Source organism: Sturnus vulgaris, chromosome 1 (genome assembly GCF_052056855.1).
Source record: "Sturnus vulgaris isolate bStuVul1 chromosome 1, bStuVul1.hap1, whole genome shotgun sequence".
Classification (NCBI taxonomy): Eukaryota; Metazoa; Chordata; class Aves; order Passeriformes; family Sturnidae; genus Sturnus; species Sturnus vulgaris.
Window position 1 is genome coordinate 4,472,739 of NC_142243.1, and position 24,081 is coordinate 4,496,819.

The 24,081-nt window shown below is 40.2% G+C and overlaps 1 protein-coding gene across 2 annotated transcripts in view; it reads left to right on the plus strand.

Annotated features, from left to right (window-relative positions):
- Window positions 1-1,675: 1,675 nt before the first annotated feature.
- The window catches only part of DLEC1 (DLEC1 cilia and flagella associated protein), a 34,243-nt gene continuing 11,837 nt past the window's right edge, over window positions 1,676-24,081 (plus strand). Inside the window, exons 1-27 of one of the 2 annotated variants that reach the window (XR_015799258.1) lie at window positions 1,676-1,928; window positions 2,628-2,768; window positions 3,319-3,475; window positions 4,003-4,113; window positions 5,015-5,166; window positions 5,416-5,633; window positions 5,872-5,953; window positions 6,343-6,430; window positions 7,247-7,420; window positions 8,221-8,357; window positions 9,212-9,304; window positions 9,559-9,649; window positions 10,544-10,706; window positions 12,359-12,551; window positions 13,868-13,926; window positions 14,415-14,589; window positions 15,853-15,946; window positions 16,170-16,300; window positions 16,608-16,766; window positions 17,535-17,674; window positions 17,918-18,071; window positions 19,134-19,244; window positions 20,300-20,430; window positions 20,780-20,965; window positions 21,063-21,121; window positions 22,575-22,726; window positions 23,336-23,439. Coding sequence is in view for 1 of the 2 variants with exons in the window: in XM_014873650.2 (XP_014729136.2) it covers window positions 1,713-1,928; window positions 2,628-2,768; window positions 3,319-3,475; window positions 4,003-4,113; window positions 5,015-5,166; window positions 5,416-5,633; window positions 5,872-5,953; window positions 6,343-6,430; window positions 7,247-7,420; window positions 8,221-8,357; window positions 9,212-9,304; window positions 9,559-9,649; window positions 10,544-10,706; window positions 12,359-12,551; window positions 13,868-13,926; window positions 14,415-14,589; window positions 15,853-15,946; window positions 16,170-16,300; window positions 16,608-16,766; window positions 17,535-17,674; window positions 17,918-18,071; window positions 19,134-19,244; window positions 20,300-20,430; window positions 20,780-20,965; window positions 21,063-21,121; window positions 22,575-22,726; window positions 23,336-23,439 (3,671 nt within the window). In the remaining variant the exon portion in view is untranslated. The remainder of the gene's footprint in view (window positions 1,929-2,627; window positions 2,769-3,318; window positions 3,476-4,002; window positions 4,114-5,014; window positions 5,167-5,415; window positions 5,634-5,871; window positions 5,954-6,342; window positions 6,431-7,246; window positions 7,421-8,220; window positions 8,358-9,211; window positions 9,305-9,558; window positions 9,650-10,543; window positions 10,707-12,358; window positions 12,552-13,867; window positions 13,927-14,414; window positions 14,590-15,852; window positions 15,947-16,169; window positions 16,301-16,607; window positions 16,767-17,534; window positions 17,675-17,917; window positions 18,072-19,133; window positions 19,245-20,299; window positions 20,431-20,779; window positions 20,966-21,062; window positions 21,122-22,574; window positions 22,727-23,335; window positions 23,440-24,081) is intronic. The other variant, XM_014873650.2, reaches the window with a different exon arrangement.

Genomic DNA, 24,081 nt, shown 5'->3' on the forward strand with positions numbered 1-24,081 from the left:
TGTTAAAATCAATTGTAATAGCACATGGTGAGAAAAGTTGGACTTCTAATATGGAAACGTGTTAAATGTGCATGCAGTGAATCTTAAAGGCGAGAACCTTCAAGCCTGCACAGAAACAAAATTGTTTGAGAGCACAACTTGGAACAAGGAGCAGCTGAGGGAGCTGGGAAAGGGGCTCAGCCTGGAGAGAAGGAGGCTCAGTGGGGACCCTGTGGTTCTGCACAACTCCCTGGCAGGAGGGGACAGCCAGGTGAGGGCCAGGCTCTGCTCCCAGGGAACAAGGGCAGGACTAGAGGAAATGGTCTTGAGTTGCACCAGCGAAGGTTTAGGTTGAATATTAGGGAAAATATCTTTGCCAAAGGGTTTATCAAGCATTGGAATAGGCTGCTCAAGGCAGTGGTGGAGTGACCACCCCTTGGAAGCCTTCGAAAAGTGTATGGATGTGGCACTTGGTGACAGGCTTTAGTGGTGATCTCAGCAGTGGTGGAGTAATGATAGGACTTGATGATCTTAGAGATCTTTTTCAACCTTAGTGATTCTGTGAAAGCTGTGAACCTTTTCTATTGGAAAGCACAGGTACCTGGTCCTATCCTTGTCAGACATCTGTGATTTCCCTGCCTTAATTTCTGGAATAGGCTATTGCAGATTTGCCAAGCTTTCTCTAGGGCAAGCTTCTCTTTTTCACAGGGAAATTAAAACCACAGCAGTCCCTCTGGCTTCAATTTGTGCTTTATTCCAGTTGCAGACTTTGGTGAGCTGAGGATCTAAAGCTTGTGACACCCTGTAGTCTCAAGTCCATGTGCCATATACCTAAAAAAAAACCAAGTTGAATTTCAACCACCCCCATGGTTGCTGTGGGGTTTACACCCACAGCCTTTAGCTTATCTGCTGGTGGAACAACACCTGTTGGTAAATGCCAATTATTTTTGCCATAGTTATTTTCTGTTCAGGGTGTAACATTGCCCAACTCATCCAAAACCCTGTAGAGCCAAATGACCCTGATTGTGATGGAGATGTCCAGGGGACCACAGTCAGGTTCCTTCACTGTGAGCAAAAAGACTGGAGGAGGGGGAGCAAAAAGAAAAAAAAAAAAAAAGGCAGCAGGACAAGGAGAAAATCTACACCGGGATGGTTTCTCTGGAAAATATCACCGGATTCAGCAGAGCCTGTTGTTAGCAACCAGTGTACACAGGCAGGGCGCCGCAGGCAGAGGGGGGAGATGGATGGGTTGGGGCTGCTGCTGAATATTCCCAGCTCCCAGCCGAGCCCGGCTTGCTCGTCCCACGTGTGGGCAATCAGGAGAGGATTTCGCTTCTTCCTTCGGCTCCAACCTGCGAGCACAGCGCGGAGGGGCGAGCAATCCCCTCAAAGGCCAAATCCCCTTCGCAAGTTTCTTATCAACGTTGTATTTCTTATTAAGTCATAAGGCTTCTCGTCCTTAAAAGATGACAAGTCCATGGCAGGGAAGGGACGGAGTACGAGCCCCTCAGAGACGCGGGGTGCCGCATTCAGCGCCGGGGGGCTCTAAGGGGCGACGGCTGCGGGGGAAGGGAAGGGAAGGGGGGCCCCGCCATTACCCCGCCAGGCTCTGCCCTGCCCTGCCCTGCCCGCACGGTCACTCGGCAACGGCGGGAGCCTGAGGAGGGGCCGGGCCGGCCATGGCTGAGGGGAGCCCGAGTGTCCACACACCAGGTCACAGCGACGAGCTGGGCATGGCTGAGGGAAGCCTGAGTATCGGCACCCTGGGTTACAGCGACGAGCTGGGCATGGCTGAAGGGAGCCTCAGCGCCGACCTGGGCATGGCTAAGGAAAGCCTCAGTCTAGAGGAACCCAGCACCGGGCTGGACATGGTTGAGGAAAGCCTCAGTCTAGAGGAGCCCAGCGCCGGGCTGGACATGGCTGAGGGGAGCCCCAGCCGCGACCCCCAGGTAAGGCAGCGGGGCTGGGCAGCACGGACACAAATTGCGTAGCCCCCAGAAGCACCACAGCCCTAAAAATATCCGCACACAGAGAGCTGCACTTACCCTTGGGACACACTGACACACAGACACAGACCCCCATACACACAACCTCACACACAGAGCCCTGCACACACAAACCCCCCGTACAAACAGACACACACATCCACAGACCCCCCTGCAATCAACTTCACACACAGACCCCGCCATGAACGGCCTCACAAACACACCCACGGCCTCACACAGACCCCGCTGCAAACAGCCTCACACACACAAACCCCCACACAAACAGCCTCACACACCCCTGCACACACCCTGGGGCACACACACGCCCTGCACAAGGACTGACACACACACGTACTTCCTGGACAGTGCTCCTATCTCCCACACTCTCTCCCCACTCCCACAGCCCCATCCCTGCACAAACCATCGCACACACTTGCACAGAGAGCTGTGTCCATCACCTCCGTGTCCAGCCAGCCAGCACAGACACACTGTCCCACAGCACACACACACAAGCATCCACACCTCAGTGTTCATGTGCACACACATTCCCTTTCCAGGTACCTTTTCCCATTTGCTAATTACAGCTGTTTGCATGCACCCAGTGATCTCTTCCCATCCTATCTCTTGCTTTTAGCTCTAAAGATCCTCATTTTCTTTCCCCAGGACATCTCCCATGTGCTGGCTAGTGCCTTTAAGGACCTGTACACTGGAGATATTTTTGATGTGGACATGGCAACTGACTGGATTAAGTCCCAAAGAGAAGACAGTGTTTATCAAGACAGTTATATAGATGAGCTAGAGAAGGTACAAATCCAAACCAAGTCAGAGTTTGGAGCTCTTTAGTTGCTACTTAGATTTTATGTAAAATAAAATTTAAAGGCAGGTGTTGATCCTGCAATTGACATTTTAGTGGAAATTTACTTGAGCAGAGTTTCCTACAGAACCTTTCAAGTAAGTTAATATTGACATGATCCTTCATGATATTTTAATCTCTAATTGGCTTTTCAGACACAGAATACAACCAGTAAAAGCAGTAGCCCTTTAAATGCCTATTGTACTGGCTGGAAACTTTCCCCTGTACCTGCTGATCAGTGGCCCAGGTGTCTTATCTTGTCATCACTCCAATAGCTGTTGTCAGTGTATAAAAGTAGAGGCTGATGCTGGATGATTTGAGACACAGGTGGTTTTTTTCTGTTTTGTGTCATTGTGAAATGACAGTGTTTTATGAGGCCAGTTGATGCTTGTAAAGTAGTGATGTTTTACTAATATGTCTATGTTTACCTCTCAAAGATAAATAGAAAACATGAACCTGTAACAGCTCAAATTTCTCTTTATTCACCCATGCCTGTGGCAGCTTCTGGCTGAGTATAAGAGCCGACTGACAGAAGCTGACAAAGCAGAAGAGGAGATCATTCGGGCCCAGGCCCAAGCAAAAGCTGAAGAGGAAAAGGTTCTAAACCAGATGAAGGCTGTTGCAGGGGAAGATTTCCACAAACTGGGGCTGCCACCAGGTGAGGATTCTGGAATGTTGCTCCCCAGTACGTGTTTATGGTACCTGGACATCAACTTTGGGTTGGCTTTACATCAACAGAGCAACTTTGAAAGATTTTGTGCAGACGTGCAAGTAGAGTAACATCTGTTTAACACTGAGAAACTAAACAACCAGGTCACATTCAAGATATTAAATTTGGATTGAGGGGTTACTACCTAAATATTACAAGCATACATATCTTGATATATAGCATGAACAGGTTAAATATTTCTCCAATGGGTGCTTAGCTGGATTTGAACTGAATTTAGAATTGTAGAGATGCATGTCTAAATTTTGGGATTAAAATACCAGATTATTTTCTATAATAGTATTTTCTATAAAATATATATAATATTCTAAATAAGAGAATATTATTTTCTATAAAATAATGTTACCTGACAGGGATGAGGTGTTAAAACAACATTACTTTGGATTGATCAAGATAGTGTGTTTTAAGGGGCTATTATTTTGTGCTTTTTTTTTTGTTTATTTGCTTTATTGTTGCAGTGGCATCCTCTTTTCAGTGGATTGTGGATAATGAACTTCTCAGAAAACATAATTTAATCTGTCCTGAGGATTACATCACTGAGAAATTACCTCTTGCTAAAGCACCAAAAGGTAACTTTTGAAGCAGAAAGTAATTTAGACTTTTTAGAACAGTCTATAATTGAAGTACTGGAGGATGTAGCAGATCTGAGTATATTTTTATAGTTTTCTGCCAAAGCAGAAGGGACTCTAGTATTTTAAGCATAAGATTCTACTAAGGGCACATTTCCAAAATATCATTGATAAATTCAAAACTCCTAAGTTTAGATGTTCTTAAATATGATATTTCATTGTTATTGCACAGTTGTTTACAGTTCTTTGCATCTCACACAAAAACTGCATTAATGTTCTGCCTCCAATTTCATTAGCATGAAAGCTGCAACTACATCTTGTATATGGAGAAGAGAAGCAGTTACATTAAAGTAAAAACTATTTTCATTGAAGTAAAATTATATTCTTTTTTTAGGGTTTAAAGTTTTCCAGTTCTGGAAATATATTGGTTTTATTTGCACATGAAGACAAGTAAGGAAAATATTGTGTACAATGCCAAGACTTCTTTACTTATTTTACTTCTGTGAGAGCCAAGATGAAATGTTTTAGGATCATTGAAATGAATTTTTTCAGTCAAGCCAAAACTAACATTTCAGAGTAATAAACTTAGTCACAAATTTCAAGATTTGTGTTTTGTTGTTTTTCCATTGTATTTGCAAACAAAGTGAAAAATCCCACATCCCTTATCAGGTTAACATATCTTTCTGGGAGTAATATAACTGTATACAGCCCGTTTAATTAGTGCTTCTAAAAGCTTTCTTATTAAAGTACTAACCTTTGTTTGTACAAAATAAGTTCTAAAAGTACATTAAATTCTAGAGGATTTTTGCCAGCAACAAACCTTAAACTCGTATACCTATGCTTAGACTAACTTGTCATTAATATTTTCCTCTTACAGAATTTTTTTTTCTTTGAATTGCAGGAGAATCAGAACCTGGATACCTGAAAGGAGCACGTAAACAACGTGCTTTTTCACTGGATGAGAGTATCTACCAGCCTGACAGTGTGACAAGCATGTCTACAACTCTGTTCTCGACTCCAGACTCCAACCTCAAGGCTAAAACCATGAGTAAGGTACATTTTACAAGTTAATTTTGATCTGTAAGGCCTGTTGTTCTTCCTGCAACAAAAGATGAATATCGACCCTTTGCTGATTTGTCTCCAGTACTTATTATATTTACTCTGCTGAAAAGGAGAAATACTGTATTTTCTGTATCAGTTTTCATTGCTGTGTAGCTTTAATTACACATGTGCAGCTTTCTTTTTCCTCATCCTCAAAATCACTGTGTTTAATGTTGCACTGTGCACTCTTGTTTTTTGAAGAAAACTAAAGCCCAACAGAAACGAGCTGGGAAAGAGAGTAAGTCCTGGAAAGCAGAGGAATTAAGTGAGTATCTCTCCAGACTTGAAAAAGGAGAGAATTACTTGAAGAACCCACGCTTTTTCCCACCAAATACTCTGCATGGAGGCAAATCTCTTGTAATTTCTCAAGAAAAAGTGGAGGAAATCACAGCCAGAAGAAAAGCAGAAGATGCCAAAGGGTATGCAGTGTGTACAGTTTCTGGATCCTGGGCTAGAGCACACAGAGCTCTGCTATAGAATTGCTGTGGATTTACCCAGAGATATTTTCAGCTAAATTTCTTATATAGTCTCTTAGTAAAAAAGTATGTCTGTATGATATTTTGGTTTTGCCAAAGGAGACATTTTGCAGTTTCTCATTTTATCAATATCTAGAGAACTAGGCAGTAAGATAATGTCTCCTTTTTTTCAATCTTCCAGTGATACCTCATTTGTTCCTGTGTTTCTTGCCAGTCCACCTTCTGTCCTGTTTTCATATGATAAAGCTGGGCAGGTTTATGAGGTGAGAAGGTTCTTTGTAGAGAGTTAATTCTGCCTCCCTGAAGAATTATATCCTATCACGATCTACATATTTCACTCAATGCTTAGCCTTTCTGAATTTTAATAAAAGTCTGAGTTTCTTCTGTATATTGAATTTATGACCCTTTAACTTCCTTGAAGATATTCCACCACACCTGCCACTGACACACAAACCAGAAGACTAAATGGGCTCTTCTCAGTCTCTGCTTTGTTTTGGTACTGTCTGATTCAGCCTCTGTTGAATAAACTGGGATTTTGGGGTTGGTGGTGATGATGAAGTAGTTACTCCTAGCAGTAGTACCAGGGAATTGCAAATATTTTAATAAGTGATGATAAATACAATGGAGCATTTTATTTTCTTTTTAAATGAAGATGACTATAGAGCTACGGAACATCACTTCAACAGGTCAACATGTAAGACTTATCCCTCCCTCTACTTCAGTATTTTTCATTTGGCCAGGTAAGGGTTCTTCTTCTGCCTTTAAAATGTTAACACATAAAAAATCTAATTTACCTGCTCTGAGAAAGATTTTTCCAGAGATGTTCTCTTTGGTTCTGTTGTTCTGTTATCTGTTCTCCACTATGGATAATAGTTCTTTAGAAGCTGAAAGCTGACTTAGGGCCATCACAATGCCACTCATAAGCAGACTGAAATGGTCTAATGAGGAATTCAAGAAGACTAAAAATAAAAGTGTTTGCTATTAGATCAAAATGTGTCCATGGAATACCTAGATCGAGTCTTATCCAAAATTCATCTAGGAACAGATGTAGTTTCCACTGAAAAAATCAGGAGGAGAGGGCAAGAAATAACACACTGCAATAAAGAAGGATATGTTAGAGAAAAGTTAAGAAAATTATTTCCTACAGTAGGATAGGCAGGCACTGGGATAGATTGCCTAAGGAGATTGTGATACTCCAGGAATTGGAGGAATATTTAGAAGAAGTTAGATTCCTCCATGGAAGTCCTTTTGTCTTGTGGTAAAGCAAAACTGGGTAATGTCTCTAAGTTTCTCCTCACTGATTTCTGTGTTTATAAGGAGTATATTTCAGACAAAGCAATCTTTGAACTCCCTGGAACATGTGCATATTCCCAGATTGCACTGCCAGGCCTCTTGTGCTCATCCCTTTTTATCAACTTGACTTAGGCAATAAATGGGGGGAGTTTACAGGCACCTTTCCAGAGGAAGACGTGATTATAAATACTACTGCCAATTTAGGGAGGTTTTATTTTTTTTTCCTAATTTTCTGCCTTTTTGTTTTTGTTTTTTCCCCCAAGGAAAATATCCAGGAAAGGGAGGAATGATTGCTCCTGGGATGGCATGCCAGTATACAGTCCAGTTTATTCCTGAATATCTGGGAGAGTATGCAGATCGTATATTAGTGGAGAGTCAAGCATCAGAACCTTTTGTCATCCCAATCAAAGCTAAAGTATCACTTCCAGTATTAACATGTCAGTAGTGTCCAAATACCAAATTTCTCTAAAGTTAAGCAGACTTTTTATTTTTTATAAAATAAAAAAATAAAAATGGGGTTTTTTATTTAACTGCCTTCAATTATGTGTCATGAAACAAATGTGGAAAAAATTGGCAGTGCAGTTTCTACATTTTGATATCTATCTCATTTTCATTTATCATAGATTTATTAGTTATTAAAATATAATCCTGTTGGATTTTTCCTCAATTATTTGTTCTTGCCATCTTAGGTTCTTTTTTTTCCCACTGTATTAGAGAAGTGAGTAGGGGCCACATTTCTAGGTTTGTGTTTTGTTGATTCCTGAACTACCAATTTTAATTACTAATTCTAAATATTATGGAATTATGATTTAATTTTAACTATTTGATGCTATTCATTAATTTTCATGGAATGTGAAACTAATTATATATGGATATGGTATACCTGCACCTCTCAAATATCTAAGCTCAACTGTAATAAACAGGATTATTTTTGCAAAAATTTGCTTTGATTTTTTGAAAATTCACTTTTCCTGTTTTACTGAGCTTTTCTTTAAAAAAAATCATCTTTTTATCATACAATAATCTTTAAGGAGGAAAGATCATCTTACATCATTAAAATGTAAGATGAATGTAGAAATACACATCTCACACTGTCCAACTTCGACGTGGAAAGAATTTGAGGGGGTTTAGGATTGCAAAACCTGGCATGGTCTCATGCAGTAATGTCTGTAAAGAGTTATTTAATCAGCAGCCTTTGCTCTCTCTGGAGTCTGATTTTCTGTGTTACTCCTTGCAGTGCCTGACAATATAGACTGTGGTTCCTGCCTTGTTGGAGGAATAAAAACAACAGCAGTTTTGTGCAGAAATGAGGGAGCTAGGACTGGGAATTTCTCTATAGTGCCAGAGAATGCCTGGCCAGCTCCTGATCCTGAGGTGAGTGATTAGAAGAGAAATACTTGACCCAGCATGGTGCAGGTGCCCTGGTGTGAAGGCCCTTTGAGCCAGTCATGATGTATTAGCACAGAAGTCACAAGGCCTTGCTGGAGACATCTGCATTGTGCCATTCCTTCAGGAATTCACCTTTATCCTGAAGACCAATCTCCCTGGCTGGTTGTACCTTCTTGTACTCCTGGTTTTCCTTGTCTTGCTCAGGGGGAAGGTAAAATGAGGCATAGATGAGGGAGAGGAAAACTGGCTTGAGCTTTAACCTTGCACTTGAAGCAAATAGAAATGCCATCAGTTCTAGCATTGCTTGAGGTAATTTCCTCTCCCTCTTCAACAAAAACATCACTCACTGACCTTGCTGCACCTGTAGACACAGCAATCCAATCCAGTCCTGCTCTGTCTGTAGTTCCCCATCACAAACCAGGCCCTGAGTGGGATAGACAAAGGAGATAAAATGGGCCAGGTTGTCCCTCCAGAGACTTCACAGTTCCCATTCAAAGTGAGTTTTAAGCATGGAGAAACAGACAGAGCCCCTCTCTGGTGGAGCTGGTCTGCTGTGAACATGAATATTAGGACTTCTGACAATCACTTGTCTTCAGAGACTGCACTTTCCCTCCTGCTTTCACCAAGGTCATTATAAAGCAGGGAGCATTTTTTTTAAAATTAAGCCATATTTATGATCCACGCTTTTTTGAGATGTGTGAAAAAAATGTATGGTAGGAGATAGAACAGTGACGTTGTAGTATATTGCCTGTTTCAGGTAAATTTGTGTTTTAAACACAGCAACCTGATCAATTTAATTTATTAATCTTTCTTCTTCTTTTTTTGTTTTAATATCTTAGGAGGCTGTCACTGCTGATTTTGTGATACAGGATCCTTTTGCGATCCAGCCTGCTGTTTTGGAAGTAGCTCCAGGGCAGAATGCAACAGTAGAGGTTAGTGCCAACTGCTATAGAAAGGTTTTTTTTATTTCATCAAAGAAATTAACAAGCAAGGTCATTTTAGAAGACCTGGCTGGACCTTGCAATTTTGGGTTTATGTGAGCAAAAACTGGCTCTGTTTCTTGCAAGTGTTACTTTTAATTACTAATCACTAAAACTGTCCTTCGGGGGATATTTGCAAATTGAAATGTATTACTTAGGGGAGAGAAATCGGTTACAGACCTTGCTATTTACCTTCTCTCTTTCAGGTAGTGTTTTTCCCTTCTTTGCCAAAAGCTTCACAGCAAACATTCACCGTTTTGTGTGATAATTATCCAATCAGATATGTTACAGTCACAGGTTTGTTTTTAGCACCTTTCTAATTCCGTCGATATTTAGATAATATGAGTGGTAATTGTTGGTGTGAAGTGATGGTAACATTTTGTGTCATTGGATTAAGCACATACTGTGTCTCCTGCTGGCATTATTTTTGTATTATTATTACTGCTCCTTCCCAGTGCATGGAATACACTGGATTTAGAAAACACTGAGCTCTTAACCTTTGGTAGCCAAATGTAAAATGTTACCAAGTTGCAGAAAAGAAATGCAGTTGCCAGGTGCAACTCATCTCTTTTACTTTTCTGTCAATAAAATAACTTGACAAACTATGAAACATGAGGTGTACCAGGGCAGAAATGAACCACATTTGGGGCACATCTTAGACGAATGTGTTCAGGAGAGGTAGGCAGTCTTTGGATTAGCTAATGAAACCAGTTCAAATTGTTGTAAATGTTGGTGCTTGTACCATAATATAATTGTGAGTGCTATAACATGAGGCTTGGTTTGTTGTCTGTTGAATCACTTTATCACATGTATTTACTTTGGATTTTTTTTTTTAATATTTAATTTGCTGCTTATTTTAATTTTAATATACTGCTCAAAATATCTGGGAGCCACATTGTCAGTCACTGTAAACACCCTGCTCATGGTTTCAGTGAAACCATGCTGATGTAAGTGAGCTGAGGCTGTGGCCCTGAAACCCTGTCTATGAAATTCATGAACAGAAGGTCTCTGTCAATACATGTTGATAAACATAGCATCAGGAAAATGTTGTACATTTAATACATTGGAGTTCTGTAACTTGAGGAAACACCAGATATAATCAATAATGGCCATTAATGACATGTGCTATTGATGATGTGAACTATGTTAATAGTCAGATGATAAACAGCAATATCTAATTATTTCTTCCAGGGGTTGGAGAGTTGATTGCTCTGGAGCTTTTGTTTGTCACAGGTGGAAAAAGCAAAGCTCAGCTGGGTGAAGTCACTGATGCTACAGCACAGCATCTCATACGATTCCAGCCCCAAAACCCACACACCACTAAGGAGAAGATACTGGTTATAAAGAACTCCACGTAGGTAGCTGCTGTTAGAGTAATACTCTGCAGTGTGGGCATGCTGCTAGGGATCTAATTTGTCATACTCTGCTCTCTCAAGCTGGAGAAACCTTCATACCCTTGATAAACTTTTTGCAGAATCTTTGCTTCTTTTTGCTCCTTATTGTTTGGTAATTAAGGTTCAAGGAATGTTGTACATTGTTCAAGCATTATGGCAACCATTAGCCAAGGTCAATATATTTGCTTCAATCCAGGTAAATCTACAAAAAATTCATAAATATACATGATTGCAGGAAATACAGGGTGCTCCAAGGTGAGATTTATCTAACTTTAAATGTCTGCTGTATATACTTTTGCAACTGAGAGAAGTACTCTTTTCATTTCATAGTGCAAGGAATAGATGCTTCCAAGGATACAATTCTGACTGTAGACATCTCCCATAGAAAAGTCATAATTCATCCTGGACTCCATTGGATCAAAATGGGAGCCCAGTGTAATTAACTCACATTAAAACTCTCACACGGTTCCTACTACTGAGTACTTACAGATTTAAATATAAATTCAATTTGAAGTCAATGAATGTGTCCTTATGGACAGTTGCAGCATACTGAACATAGTGGCATTCTGATTTTTCTCAGAATCAGTCAGACTTTAACAGAAATACACTTGTGCATGATTGCAGCAGATACAGGCTGTAAGACCATCAAAGCACTGAGAAGGTCACTGCTGGGTTTAGTACCATTAATGTAAATTGCTGTTTGCAAGCAGTGAATATCTGGCAGTTTATTTTGTGGCCTGGAAATCACACATGCATAATGCCAGAACAGACTGGTGTTTGGGTAAAGAAAGTGTGATTGAATATTATAAACTGACAAAGGATGTGACTGTGCCAATTTCCACATTTTCTCTGTAATCACCACAGCACTCCCTGCACATCTGGTGTCTGCATTTGTGTAAAACAAAGCTGGCCAGGCTAAGAGTAAACTCCATAGAAGCAGGAAGAAGAAACCTTACTTCTACAGAAAGTGATACAAGAAATTGTAAATGTCCAGTTTTATCAGTGATACTTTCAAATTCCAGTGTCCTTCCTCCCCTTTACTAAGGCAGAATTTTTGAGGTCAGCATGAGCAAGATGAAGACATGAACCCATGAAGACATTCCATGGAATACACTTCTGCTGAAACAACCTAGTTAAGCAACCTTTTCTGGATTGCAGAGAGTGGGGCAGAGCCATGGCTATAATTTTAGCTGGAGCTATTGTGTTTGTTGACATGTTAAAGACCACATCTTGCATTTGGATTAAATTCAGAATGTGATGTAGGTCATCAGCAGTGATCCAAGGCAAACGTACTGGTGTCAGCAGGAATTGTTCTGTTCATCCCAGATCTTTGAAAGAAGAATTGTAGAGTTTCTAAAAGATGGATTACATGACAAGTTCAAATAAGACAAGAAAGTGTTAAGATATCTTACACATTTATAGAATTTACTTTCATATATTAGCATGTTCTTGCTGCCTCAACAACTTCGTGGCTCACAAAAACTGGTAAACCACTGTAATCTGTAAAGAGAGGAACCTCTGGGAAAAGGATCTGAACATTTTAATACATTTTACTCAAAAATATCTGATTTTTTAATCATAGCTTTTCTGTTGTTCATTGACTTCTTTGCAGCCATGTAGAACTTCCCTTCTTCTGGCAGATAACAAAGCCTAATCTGAAACCATTTATACCCAAAGAAACTGCAGACTTCACAGAGGTCAAATACAATCAAGATCCAGAGTCAGCCTTCTCCCTAAGTCCTGAGCAGGGAGTTTTGCTTCCCTGTACAGATCATGAATTTATTCTCACTTACACTCCACAGGAGGTATGGCTTGTGATTCCTTCCTATCTACAAACTCCAGCTGTGTATTTTTATTCAAGTCATAAAATCCTTGCTGTGCAACTTTTCTAAATTAAATTTAATTAGCTGCTACTATGCTCTGATAAACAGTGTTCAAAATGTAGAAAGTTACTGAAAGAAAACATGTTTTGACTGCAAAATGTGAGACAGTTTCTGATCTCATGTAATTTTTGACTGGACACAGTTAATTTTACACTGAAATTGTGGACACATCCTCATACTGCAGCTGTGCTGGCTGGTGAAGTTACCACCCTCACCCCTCTATCAGCTCTTCCACCAACTCCTGACCCTTTCCCCTCTCCTTGGGGGTTGTGCCTTGTACCTACTCCAGCCTAAATAAGTTGGTTAACAAACACTGATTATTCAAACTGTTTCCAGCTGTAGTTTTTTTGGCCTGAAATGGGTCCTATGAACAGCTGAGTGGTGAATTAAGGGGATAGTAGGATCCTTTGGCAGAAAAATGCTGTGTGCAGCTGTGGGTAAAGAGAGGTGCAAGGATGTTGGAATGCAGTTGTCTCAGGGACTGTCCTCTCAGTTTCTGCTCCCCTGTCTCTGTAAATAAGGAGCATGAGCTCACTGTATTTAAAGAAACCTGATCCAAAGAAAGCCCAAGAGTGGGAATGTCCCATGCTACGTTGATTGACAGACATAAGAAATACCTCAAATATGTATGGAAGAGAAACTACCTGGCTTTTAAAAAATAATTAGTTCATAGAATATATATTGAATTAAAATATATGTCGAAATTAGTTTCTGTCTACAAACAAATGAAGCTTTTGCATAGCCCTTCAAATTTAAGACCTGCTTCTGTGTTTCTTCTCCCCTCTCCTGCCCCCCATTAGAATACAGAAGGCATTCTCTTTCCATGATGCAAAAGACATGTTTCTTACTCAAGATCAGATTGATGGTCAATTAAGCTGAATACTCTGGAGCAGCTAGAAGAAACTTCTCAATTAGTACAGCAGTACTGAGCTTAATTTGGGGAGCCTTTGCAGATGCTTGTGTGTAGTATGCAATGTACAGGGGAAATAATAACAGGCATGTAAAAAATGAGTATTTTTCTTGGAACCATACGCCATGAGGTCAGAATCTGGCTTAATGTTTTGCAGTCAAACATGTTTTCTTTTAGTAACTTCAGAGTTTGAATATTGTTTATCAGAGCTTAGTACTCTGATGATGATCATTTATCCTTTACATGTAAACCACTTTTCCATCTTTTTTTGATCTTCAATATAAATGATTACTTTACATTAAAATCCTTTTCTCCTTCATCTGTGCAGCTGAAGAGTTATCACAGTGTGATTCGGATGGTACTGAGGGACATCCCAGAATCACCTTGGTAAGTTGAGAAACATTTCCCAGTAAGATATGTTGCCACAATTTATCTGTGCTATTCCATTAAGTTACTGGGGTTTTTCTTCTTTCTGGTGATGATGGATTGACAAGTATAAAGAATATTATCTACATAAGTAGTTGTGGTACAAAGAGCATCTCTGATATCCTCCCCCATGCCTGGGCACATGCCTGGCCCTAGCTTTTCCTCTCTTGGAAAAAGATAATACTGTCATTTTGTCTGCTTATTTTCCAGAGCTTCCTGTTATTACTCTTTGTCACAGCAGTATGTGACTTATATACTTGTTCATGGACAGACTGGGACAACTAGAATATCTTAAAGTATAATGAAGTTTTGAACTGGCTGGGCTAATTGCCCATGGGCAATCTGTACTTGAGAAATTTGTGATGGTTATCAGGTTTGATCTGGCAATTAAAAGACAGGATCCAGTTTGTTTAACATGTTTAATGATTCTACCATATTTCCTCCCAAAGTTTAGTAGAAGAGGGGAGGCTTCAAAACATCCCAGAATGCAGAGTAGAAGATGTAATAGCACTGGAAATAGAAGTTAAAGGCTCAACAGAACCACTTCATCTTCTTCTGGAACCATATGCCATTATTGTCCCTGGAGAAAATTACATTGGTGTAAATGTCAAGAAAACATTTAAGGTTTGCGTGCTTTTGACTTCAGTCTTGTCATGTGGTTTGTGTCACTAGATGTCATAGGTGTTATTAGAAGATACCAGACAGTCAGTGTTATTTTAGTTTTCCTGAAATGTTTTTAAAGGAGGCCATGACTCCCGGGGGGTCTGCACTGAAATGCCCTACCCAGCCTGCTCAGCCCTACACTCCAGGCATCAGCCTTTGTTCCTTTTTCATCTCTCCAGTTTGATACCAGAGAGTTTGACCCCTCTCAATGTTTTTCTGTGTCATTAACCTATTGCTTATCACTTTGTCACTCCTTTAGTGTAAAAGTTTTCCAGCTGGGAGGAATAGTCAATGGATGATTCAATTAGTTCATAACCGAGGCACTCTTCATGCAAAGAACTACAGGAAGCACAGAAAAGCTAGAAAAATCCCACATGCTGCAGCTTACTAGATATTATTCTTTCCTGCAGGTTCTGATAATTTCTCTTTGCCCATTCTGGGACAGAATGCTGCTGCAATTGTCCCCTCACACAGCATCCCCTTCACTACAAATCAGGATCCTTTTGATCTTAGACTCACTTGGGAAAAACAGGCCTGTTAGCAAGAGCCAGGCAGGAAGACATTTCCCAGTTAATGGTTTTCCCATTTTTTCTTAGAGATTCTGCTAATCAACATTTGATTTTATGATTTCTCTTTCTATAACTTAATTTTTCAATTTAAGACAGCCATTTCATACTTCCCAGTAATCCAGTATAGCTACACATGTGATAGAGGTAATTAAGTCATTTATTGATGATATAACAGTATCCTTTGCAGTTTCCAATTGTTTTTTTAGTCTTAAAAAGATAAGAATTTGTACTGTTCTTAGAGATAATTGTGCTTCAGAGAACAAAGTTATTTGCTGTAATTAAGAAATGTTTTGACTAGATCTGAAGTGCAGACCAAACATTTCAAGAGCTTGCATCTTCCTCACAAACAGAGCCTTTGGCAAAAAAAAAAAAAAAAGCCACACTCAAAAGATTTTCAGTTTCTGTTTAGAAATTCTGTTACATTTTTGAAAAATGAGGGGAAAGTTTAAGAGTCACAAATACAATAATGTTCTTGGAATGAATTGTTAATGAATTTTTTTCAGGTTTGAGGGAACACCTTCACCCATGTGAAGGAGACAAATTAATGATGACTCACAGAACCTAGTTTGCAGTGTATCAGTGCTCTTAGCAAATTGACTTGTAACTGTGAAAGCTTTAAGTGCATTAATTGTCTCATTGATTTTAATTGTTTCAGCTGTGGAACAACAGTAAAACATTGATCAAGTACACATGGGAGAAAATCACGGCCTCTGAGATCGTGGAAGTTGAACCTTGTACTGGTGTCATAGGTAAAGTTTCTGTAACTTGCAAGCAGTAATTAAAGACATGACAATAATTAGTTATATCAATTTATGACAGTCACAGAGTACTGTAATGCAAACTGAAAAATTACCTGATCCCCAGCCCACTGGAGCCAGCAGGAGACTTTAATTTGATTCCAGAAGCTTCAGTAACATGCTTGAAGCAGTTGGCTTCCTACAAAAATGTGAGATAGGACATTTTCTCTTCTAGATGTGAATGAGTGCTGTGAATTTGTCCTGGCAATTTCTGGAAGCAAACCTGGGATCATCAGCCATAACTTGCAGTGTCACATTGAGCTGTGTCCAGAGCCAGTTGTGCTGCACGTTGAGGCTGCTTTTAAGGTAAGGAACGGCTCAGTCTTGCAGGAGAATGAACTGTGTGGCCTGGCCATTGTCCAAGTAAAGCTTTTTTGCCTCTCCATGACTTGAGAAATCTTAAGTAGCTACAAACTGGAGTTATTTTTGCTGTAGTGACTATTGAGTCAATGTTGATATTCCCGTGACACACATAATTTTTCTGCATTACACAGTGCATTTGCTTTCTGATATTCTCTGTGAAATCAAATGTTAATCCTAGATAATAAATGTTTCTTAATGAGGCAATTTTGCCAAAGGTGTCCATTCTGATGTCTGTTTCCTGCTGTCCTAGGGTCCATTTCTTTGTATTGATGTTCCATCACTTCGGTTTGGTTTGACGAAGCAGGGCGAGACTGTGTCAAGAACCTTTGAGATTAAAAATCTCTGTCAGGTGCCAGCACAGTGGAGGATGCAAGAAAGCCAGGCTTTTCTAGCTGAAAGGAATGAAGAGGTAAGTCACTGCTACAGCTGGCTGTATTCCCTTCTTAGCTATTTTATTTCTTTTGCTTAGGAGTTGTATTATTCCAGGTATAAGAAGTTCTAATTTTTATGATTTCTTACAAAACTAGTCCTGCACAGTTTCATAAGTGCATGAGTGCTTTTGAGATCGCTTTTTAAATTTTTTTCTCTATCTTCCTTTATTACAAATCCCCTGCCAGCCTGATCTGAATAGACCTGAAGTATTTCCTGAATGACAGTGATTTCAGCTGCTGCTGATATAAGTAAGAGTTTAAGGCTTTAGTAGAGCTGAGGCTGCTGAACACTCCTCTCACACACCCACATCAGTATCTTGGATGACAATCTGAGCCCCCACTCCTCACTGATGCTCTTCCTGTCTCCACTCTCCCAGCTCTCCTTCCTCCCTCTTCTGTCCAGGAACCTTTCCCACTCGTGGCACCTTGCTGCTGCCTGGGAGCAGGTGCTGCTGCTGAGGCTCATTGCTTCTCTTTCACATTCCCTGTCGGTCCATACACAGCTGACCCTGCTGTGCCCTTGCCTCTGACTGCCCTTCTCTCAGAAGCAAAGCCCTGCCTCCTTGTGTAGCCAGGCTTTCACAAAGCTGGCACTGTGCTCCCTGACATCATCCCAGGTGGGACTCAAGGGGCAGAGAGAAAAGACACATCTGAGCAAAAATGAGAACTTGGAAGCCCTAATTAGATTGTGTGGCGTCAACATTTTGCCATTGTCAAAAAATTTCTGTTCCCTTCTATTCTCCTAGGTATCTAGCTTCACCATCCAGCCATCAGCTGGAGAAATACCTCCTTTGGGTCTATGCAGAGTTTCAGTTCATTTCACATCACTGCAGTGCCAGCGTCTCCAGACAGTGCTGGAGCTGGAGGTAGAAAATGGAGAAGGAAGGTAAGGAGGAAAAGGAGCATTTGTTTTGTTTTTCCTGAGATTCACATCTGGTTTTCACTTCAGGTAGTTTTCTCTCCTACAACAAAAATATGAGCTCAGAGTGGGGTTGTGTAACCTATCAATGAACTATCAAATTTCTAATATTGCTAAATAAACATAAACATCATTCTTCCCAGCATGCTGTTTTATGTCTAGCATGTTTCATTAACAATAACAATAGACCATCTGTGTGTTTATTTCCAGTCATCTTCCTGTTTTTGTTGAAGTTCAGACCCCCCAAGCGTGCCTGATATCTAGTCATCTAATATTCACTGAAATTTATTCTGGAGTTCCTGTTAAAGCAACCACTAAACTTTTTAACCAGACACTGCTGCCAGCAAAATACTTATGGGGAAAGGTAAATGCTCTTCTAATGGGTGAAGCATACAGCAGAGATGGAAATTGCAATTTCTCTAGGAATTCACATAATGACTATTCTTAAAGGTTTTTGTGATGTATCTTTTGAGCAGTCGTTTACTGGCTTGGGAGCAGAACTTCAGCTTTAGACCAACCTTTATGAAAAGATTAACTATCATTTGATGTTAATATGTTCTTACTGTCTGTGGATCTCTGAGAAAATGGGTAAGAAGATATGAGGGTTGTAGGATGTAAACCTACCAGAGTATTAAACAAAGTGCCCTGGCAGTTTAGGGTTTGCACTTAATTTAGTAAAGCAAAGAAATTATGGTGCTTTTGAATTGTGTCTGAATTCTGCTTAAATTTCCCATTCTGACTGAGATTCAGGTTACAGAGTAGGAGCCCTAAATTTATTATCAGTATTTAAGCTGTGGTCTGAACTCTCTTTTCAGTCAACGGAAATGTGTCAGTGCCTTGGTCATTCAGGTCTACTCTAACGCCCAGGGTTCAGCTCAGTTATCTACATAAAAGCACTCAATGCCATCCAAGATGTCCTCAGGTGCCCAAGGGATCCTAACAGAGCATGTGGATGGTATAAGACCTACAGGAAAACCCTTTGGGGCATCTGGAGCCTAGGAGGAATATGTAGAGCATTCTTCCTGATATGTGATGTTGATGTGTGAATAAATGAGTGGAAGCCCTTGGTATATTCCGTGCTGGTCACTTAGGGAAGGTGCCAACACCAGGATTGTCTCTCCCCCACTTCTGTAGTTGAGAGAGGTGGGGGCACATCTGGGATCCTGCTCTGATATCAGATGGATTGGCTTCACCCTGGAAAGGCTTGAGGCTGTGAGAGGGATGGCAGTGACTCTGCTCCCAGACCAGCAGCCTCAGTTGGGCACCTGAAGTTACTTGGAGTGAATGTAGGCATGAGGATCTTACCACCCATTATGGATTGTAAAGCCTTGCCTGAAAGTGTCCTAAGCCTGAGAATAGCTTGGTCTTTTCAGAAGAGACAATGTGAGAGAATGAGCATGAGCTGAATGTCCTTTCTGTTTGGCAGCTCATTGGAAGCCAGGCAGCTTTCTGCTCTATTGTGGTGTCCCCTGCCAGTGGCACCTTAGGCCCAAATGAAGAGAAGGAATTCTGCATAGAGCTGTCAGTTAACACTGTGGTAAGTTTACAAACTGCTGCACTTTTACAAAACAGCAACACTGGCTTTTTCATCTCACCTCCATCTGGCAAAAGGAAGGAATTCTATGTCCAACATCATGTGCTCTTTTTCCCATACAATATCTCTGAAATGGTTTTGCTTTAGAGGTACCACAGTTGAAGGCAAGAATTAAAGAAGTGCACATGGCATGTAATTTCTACCCTACCTCTTTATATCTCTGCTGTTTCTATTTTCTTCCTTTCCTGAAGTCTTGTGCAATCACTCTTAATGATTGTCACTCTTCTTGGAGCATACAGATCCTTACTTTGGATAATCTAGAACGATACAGAGCAAAGGGGTATATATAATGTATTTTTGTTCTTCTGAATGCAGCTAGGCTCATAGCATTTTGATATTTGAAAATTTAAAAGGGGCTGATGGGACTGAGAGTCTGCAAAATACAGGAGCAGATCTTACAGACTCCAGGAATTCAGAAAAAGACTTTACAAGGGCATTCAGACAGTTGAGCTAATGCATTTAAATATAAGATCTTCCTATAGATATGGTGTCTTAATTCCCATTATATTCACTGGAGACTTAGGTTTCATTTATTTGCTTAAAAATAGGCGTTCAGTACTGTCAGAGTTAGTGTTTAAAATTATGTGTCTTTGGCACTTGGGAACATGGTTTAGTGGTGGCCTTGGCAGTGCTGGATTAATGTTTGGACTCAATCATCTCAGAACTCTCTTCCAACCTAAATGATTCTATGATTCAATACTTCAAGCTTAGGAATTATGTCAGAAATCAGTAATGGAGCAGTTTTAGGCTCACAGACAGCTGCAGGTACAAAGCTGAGAAACAGCCACAAATTTTTACCTCAGTGCTTCCTTCTAAGCAGCTCTGATGCTGCAGAAAATGCACTGAAAACAATTCAGTAAAACTTGTCACAATTCTATTGTTCTGTGTTTAATCCAGAGAAGTTTACACACTTTTTAAAAATAAATAACCTAAAGAATCTGCCTTTCCTCTGTGATACAGGCTTCATTCACAAGGAAACTTGATTCTTTGCTTTTCAGGGTGAGCTGAAAGACCTCACGCTTTCCTGTAGCATAGAAGACATGGCTGAACCTCTCTTTCTGAGCATTTCTGGAGAAGTGAAGGGACTACATGTCACCTACTCAGTACCTTCTGGCAGTGGAATTGACGGGTAATATCTGGCTTATTTTTATTTTATTTTTCTGATATGTAGAACGAGGACTGTATTTTGGAACATGCTCATATTTATATATTTTCATGTAAGTAAATATGTCTTTAATTTGGTAGACTGGCATGTTATGCAGGATAAAAATTTGAGCCCAAATAAATCCTTATATGGGTAGAAGTGAAAAAATGAAAAGCAGAAAATGCTGATGACAAAAATCATAGACTGCATGGTCCTTTTACACTGTACGTTACAACCACATTGCATGTTGCACATTTTTAAATCTCCTGAAATCATCTGTGGCATAGGAAAATAAGACCCATGTCTAAATACTACTGTCATTTTTTTCTGGCAGTGATGAAGGACAAATGCCACAAAGCCCATGTGAGCTTCTTTTGGACTTTGGGTCTGAAGTTGCATTCAAAGATGTTGTAAAGCGTCAGCTGATTCTTACAAATTCTACCTTAATCAGTGCTCCATTCACACTGGAAGCTGAGTATTTTAGTGCCTGTTTGCTGCCTCCAGATCAAGGAGCCTGCCCGTGAGTCTGCATAATGACTTAAATACTAATTTAGATCTGGTTGAAACCTAAAATCAGATTTTGTTTTTTGGTTTGTTTTTTTTTTGTGCTCTCCAAGCTACCTGGTGAAAAGAAGGGGGCCTATCACAGAGCATGCAGCCAGAAAAGTAAAATCAGGTATGAAAATATCTCTTCAGTGGAGAGAAGGTGAAATCCAGCTGACTGCCATATTCAGCACTAAATGTGCCAGTCAGGCACATCTTTTCACAGCTGGAGTATCTGGTGAAGTCTAAACTGTTAAATTACTTCCTCAGTTCAATCCTGAGTTTGAAAGCCCACCTTATATAAGTATTAGGTCAATCTCTCTCTTGCCCTTCTGCTTTTTTCTCTTTTCTCCTCTCTTTCTTTCTTTCTTTCTTTCTTTCCTTTCTTTCCTTTCTTTCCTTTCTTTCCTTTCTTTCCTTTCTTTCCTTTCTTTCCTTTCTTTCCTTTCTTTCCTTTCTTTCCTTTCTTTCCTTTCTTTCCTTTCTTTCCTTTCTTTCCTTTCTTTCCTTTCTTTCCTTTCTTTCCTTTCTTTCCTTTCTTTCCTTTCTTTCCTTTCTTTCCTTTCTTTCCTTTCTTTCCTTTCTTTCCTTTCTTTCCTTTCTTTCCTTTCTTTCCTTTCTTTCCTTTCTTTCCTTTCTTTCCTTTCTTTCCTTTCTTTCCTTTCTTTCTTTTCTTTCTTTCTCTTCTTCATCTTTTTTTCTGCAAACAGTATAAAACAAAGTTGGTGATTCTGGTGACAGTTCACTCCCAGAACACTCCCAGCACATGGGATGGATGACATGCAGAACGTTTGGCTCTTTCTCTCCCACAGTTTCCCAGTACCAGTGCAGCAAGCTTTTCTCCCTCAAATCCTTTACTATACCCTCCCCACTGTGGAAAGCTACAGCACGGCCCATCTGTCATTTCTGATGTGTTGTACTGAAAAATTATAATATTTAGAGCCACATGAGACTGAGGGAGGGAGGAAATAGGAGCAAAAAGCTGTGAAGTGTGGATATGTCTTCTGTATCCAAAATAAAACTTGCACGTATTGGTACCTTGCCATAGAATTTGGTATCTGTTCCACAGACAGAGCTTTTCAGCTGTTGAATTCGTGCTTAAGATTAGAAGAGTGCTGTTCTGACAGATTCCATGCAGGCCTAGGTGACTCAGAATGTGGAAAGGCTTTGCTCTTTGTAATTAATTCTTTGCATGGAAGAGCACACAGAGGTAAACAGGCAGCTGCTAATGGAACAAGAAACAGTCAACACAAATCCCATCCTGTTTTTCTCAAATTGAAAGTGTTTTTAATGTAATCTGTTAGTGCCTTGCATATCCCAAAGAGTCCTGGATCAGATTATTGGAAGGATTGTCCTGCTGTAAAATATTGTGGGCAAGCACTAACTCTAAAAAACAGAGTAAGACTCACTGCAGAAGGAAACTTGGGTAAAGTGGTATAAATGTGAGCTGTGTAAATGATCTCAGGGCTTCTAAATTGGTGAGGTTAAGCTGATCAAAAGCAACTAAAACCATGTATTCTTTGAAAGACTAACTTTATTCCATTTCCTCAAAATTCATGAAGTGCTTCTTTGCTGTGCTCCTTCAGAGTTTACAGCAGCATTGCTGTCTCATGGGAAGGGAGCAGCTTTCTACATCCAACCTTCAACAGGAACTCTGGAAGCTTTCCAGCAGGTCACCATAGAAATATCAGCTTACAACAACATGTGGGGAGAGTACCAGGATAATCTTGTCTGTAAGGTAGGTGGGGTTTCAGTTTTACCATGGCAGATTTTACACCAATTATATTTCCCAGATGCCTTTCTGTTAGAAATACTTTTTCAGTTTTTTAGGACTTCTGTAAAAATTCAGGGAGGATCTTGCTATACTACTACCTCCAACAACATGTAAGGAACAATTGTTTGGTTTTAGGGGGACATGTTTATTCCTTGGAAGGTTTTCATGTGCCTTGAAAATGACTGGAGTAGTTTTGATTTATAACATCTGTTTGGGAGGTGGCCAGTGCACTGCTCTGCTCTACCAATACCTAGATTGTGTTGTGTATAAAAGCAGCAGGGAAGCTGATAAATGCATGAGGTATTGCATTCTCCTGCTGAGAAGAGTTGTTGTTAGCATATGAATTAAAGGCTGTCAAAAGAAAACTAGTCAAAAATATTTGAAAATCCAATCAGTTTCACACAGAACCATTAGATTGGAAGAGACCTTCAAAATCATTGAGTCCAACCCATGCCCTAACACCTCAACTAAACCATGACACTGAGTGCCACATCCAGTCTTTTTTTAAACATATTATAACACAGAGAACTAAGGTGTTATCTTGATTCTAATAGCAAAAATTCGTTTTAACAGGTGGGAGACTTACAACCTAAATTAATTCCTATGCAAATGTCTGTGAAAGGCTGTCCAATCTTCCTGCAGGTGACAGGACCCCAACCAGAGCCACCCATTATCAGGTAGTGTGCAAAATACTGTCAAACAAATCAGAGAATTAAATACCAATGGACTGCAGCCAACATACATACCTGTTCCATCTTGTGATATAATGAGAAGGTCAGCAAAGTGACGGTCAAAGTACAGGATCTGCTTCTAAAACATCAACACATTTTTCTCTGCCAACACAATTAGGAAATAATCTGCATACAAGACTGCTGAAGTTTGCCAGCAGTCTCTGTTCTGGGCTTGCAGTTGTAGAATTTCACCAGTGCAGCCTCATCTGACTCTGTGGAGATTGCAACTGGCACATGTTGGCAATTCTCATCATGCACAGCTCATTTCTTCCTGGCCCTTTACCTGGACAAGGAGAAATGCAGCCCTGAGGTCAACAGTGGTAAGTAGTGGTCAATAGAAGGTTTAAACCTTCTCATACAGCAAATGGCATCTGCACCTCAGGATGAGGGGTAAGGGTTAGTGTTTGGGGAACCTCAGCACTGCACATGGTTACTCTGAAATGTCTGAGACAACTGAAAAAACTGGGGAAGAAAGAAAAGAGACAGATAAAATAAACCAATATTGTACTTCACAGTGTAGGCCATGCCTTACCTGAGAGCCACTCCAGGGCAGCCAGATTGGTTTCCAATTTTAAACAGCTCTTCAGG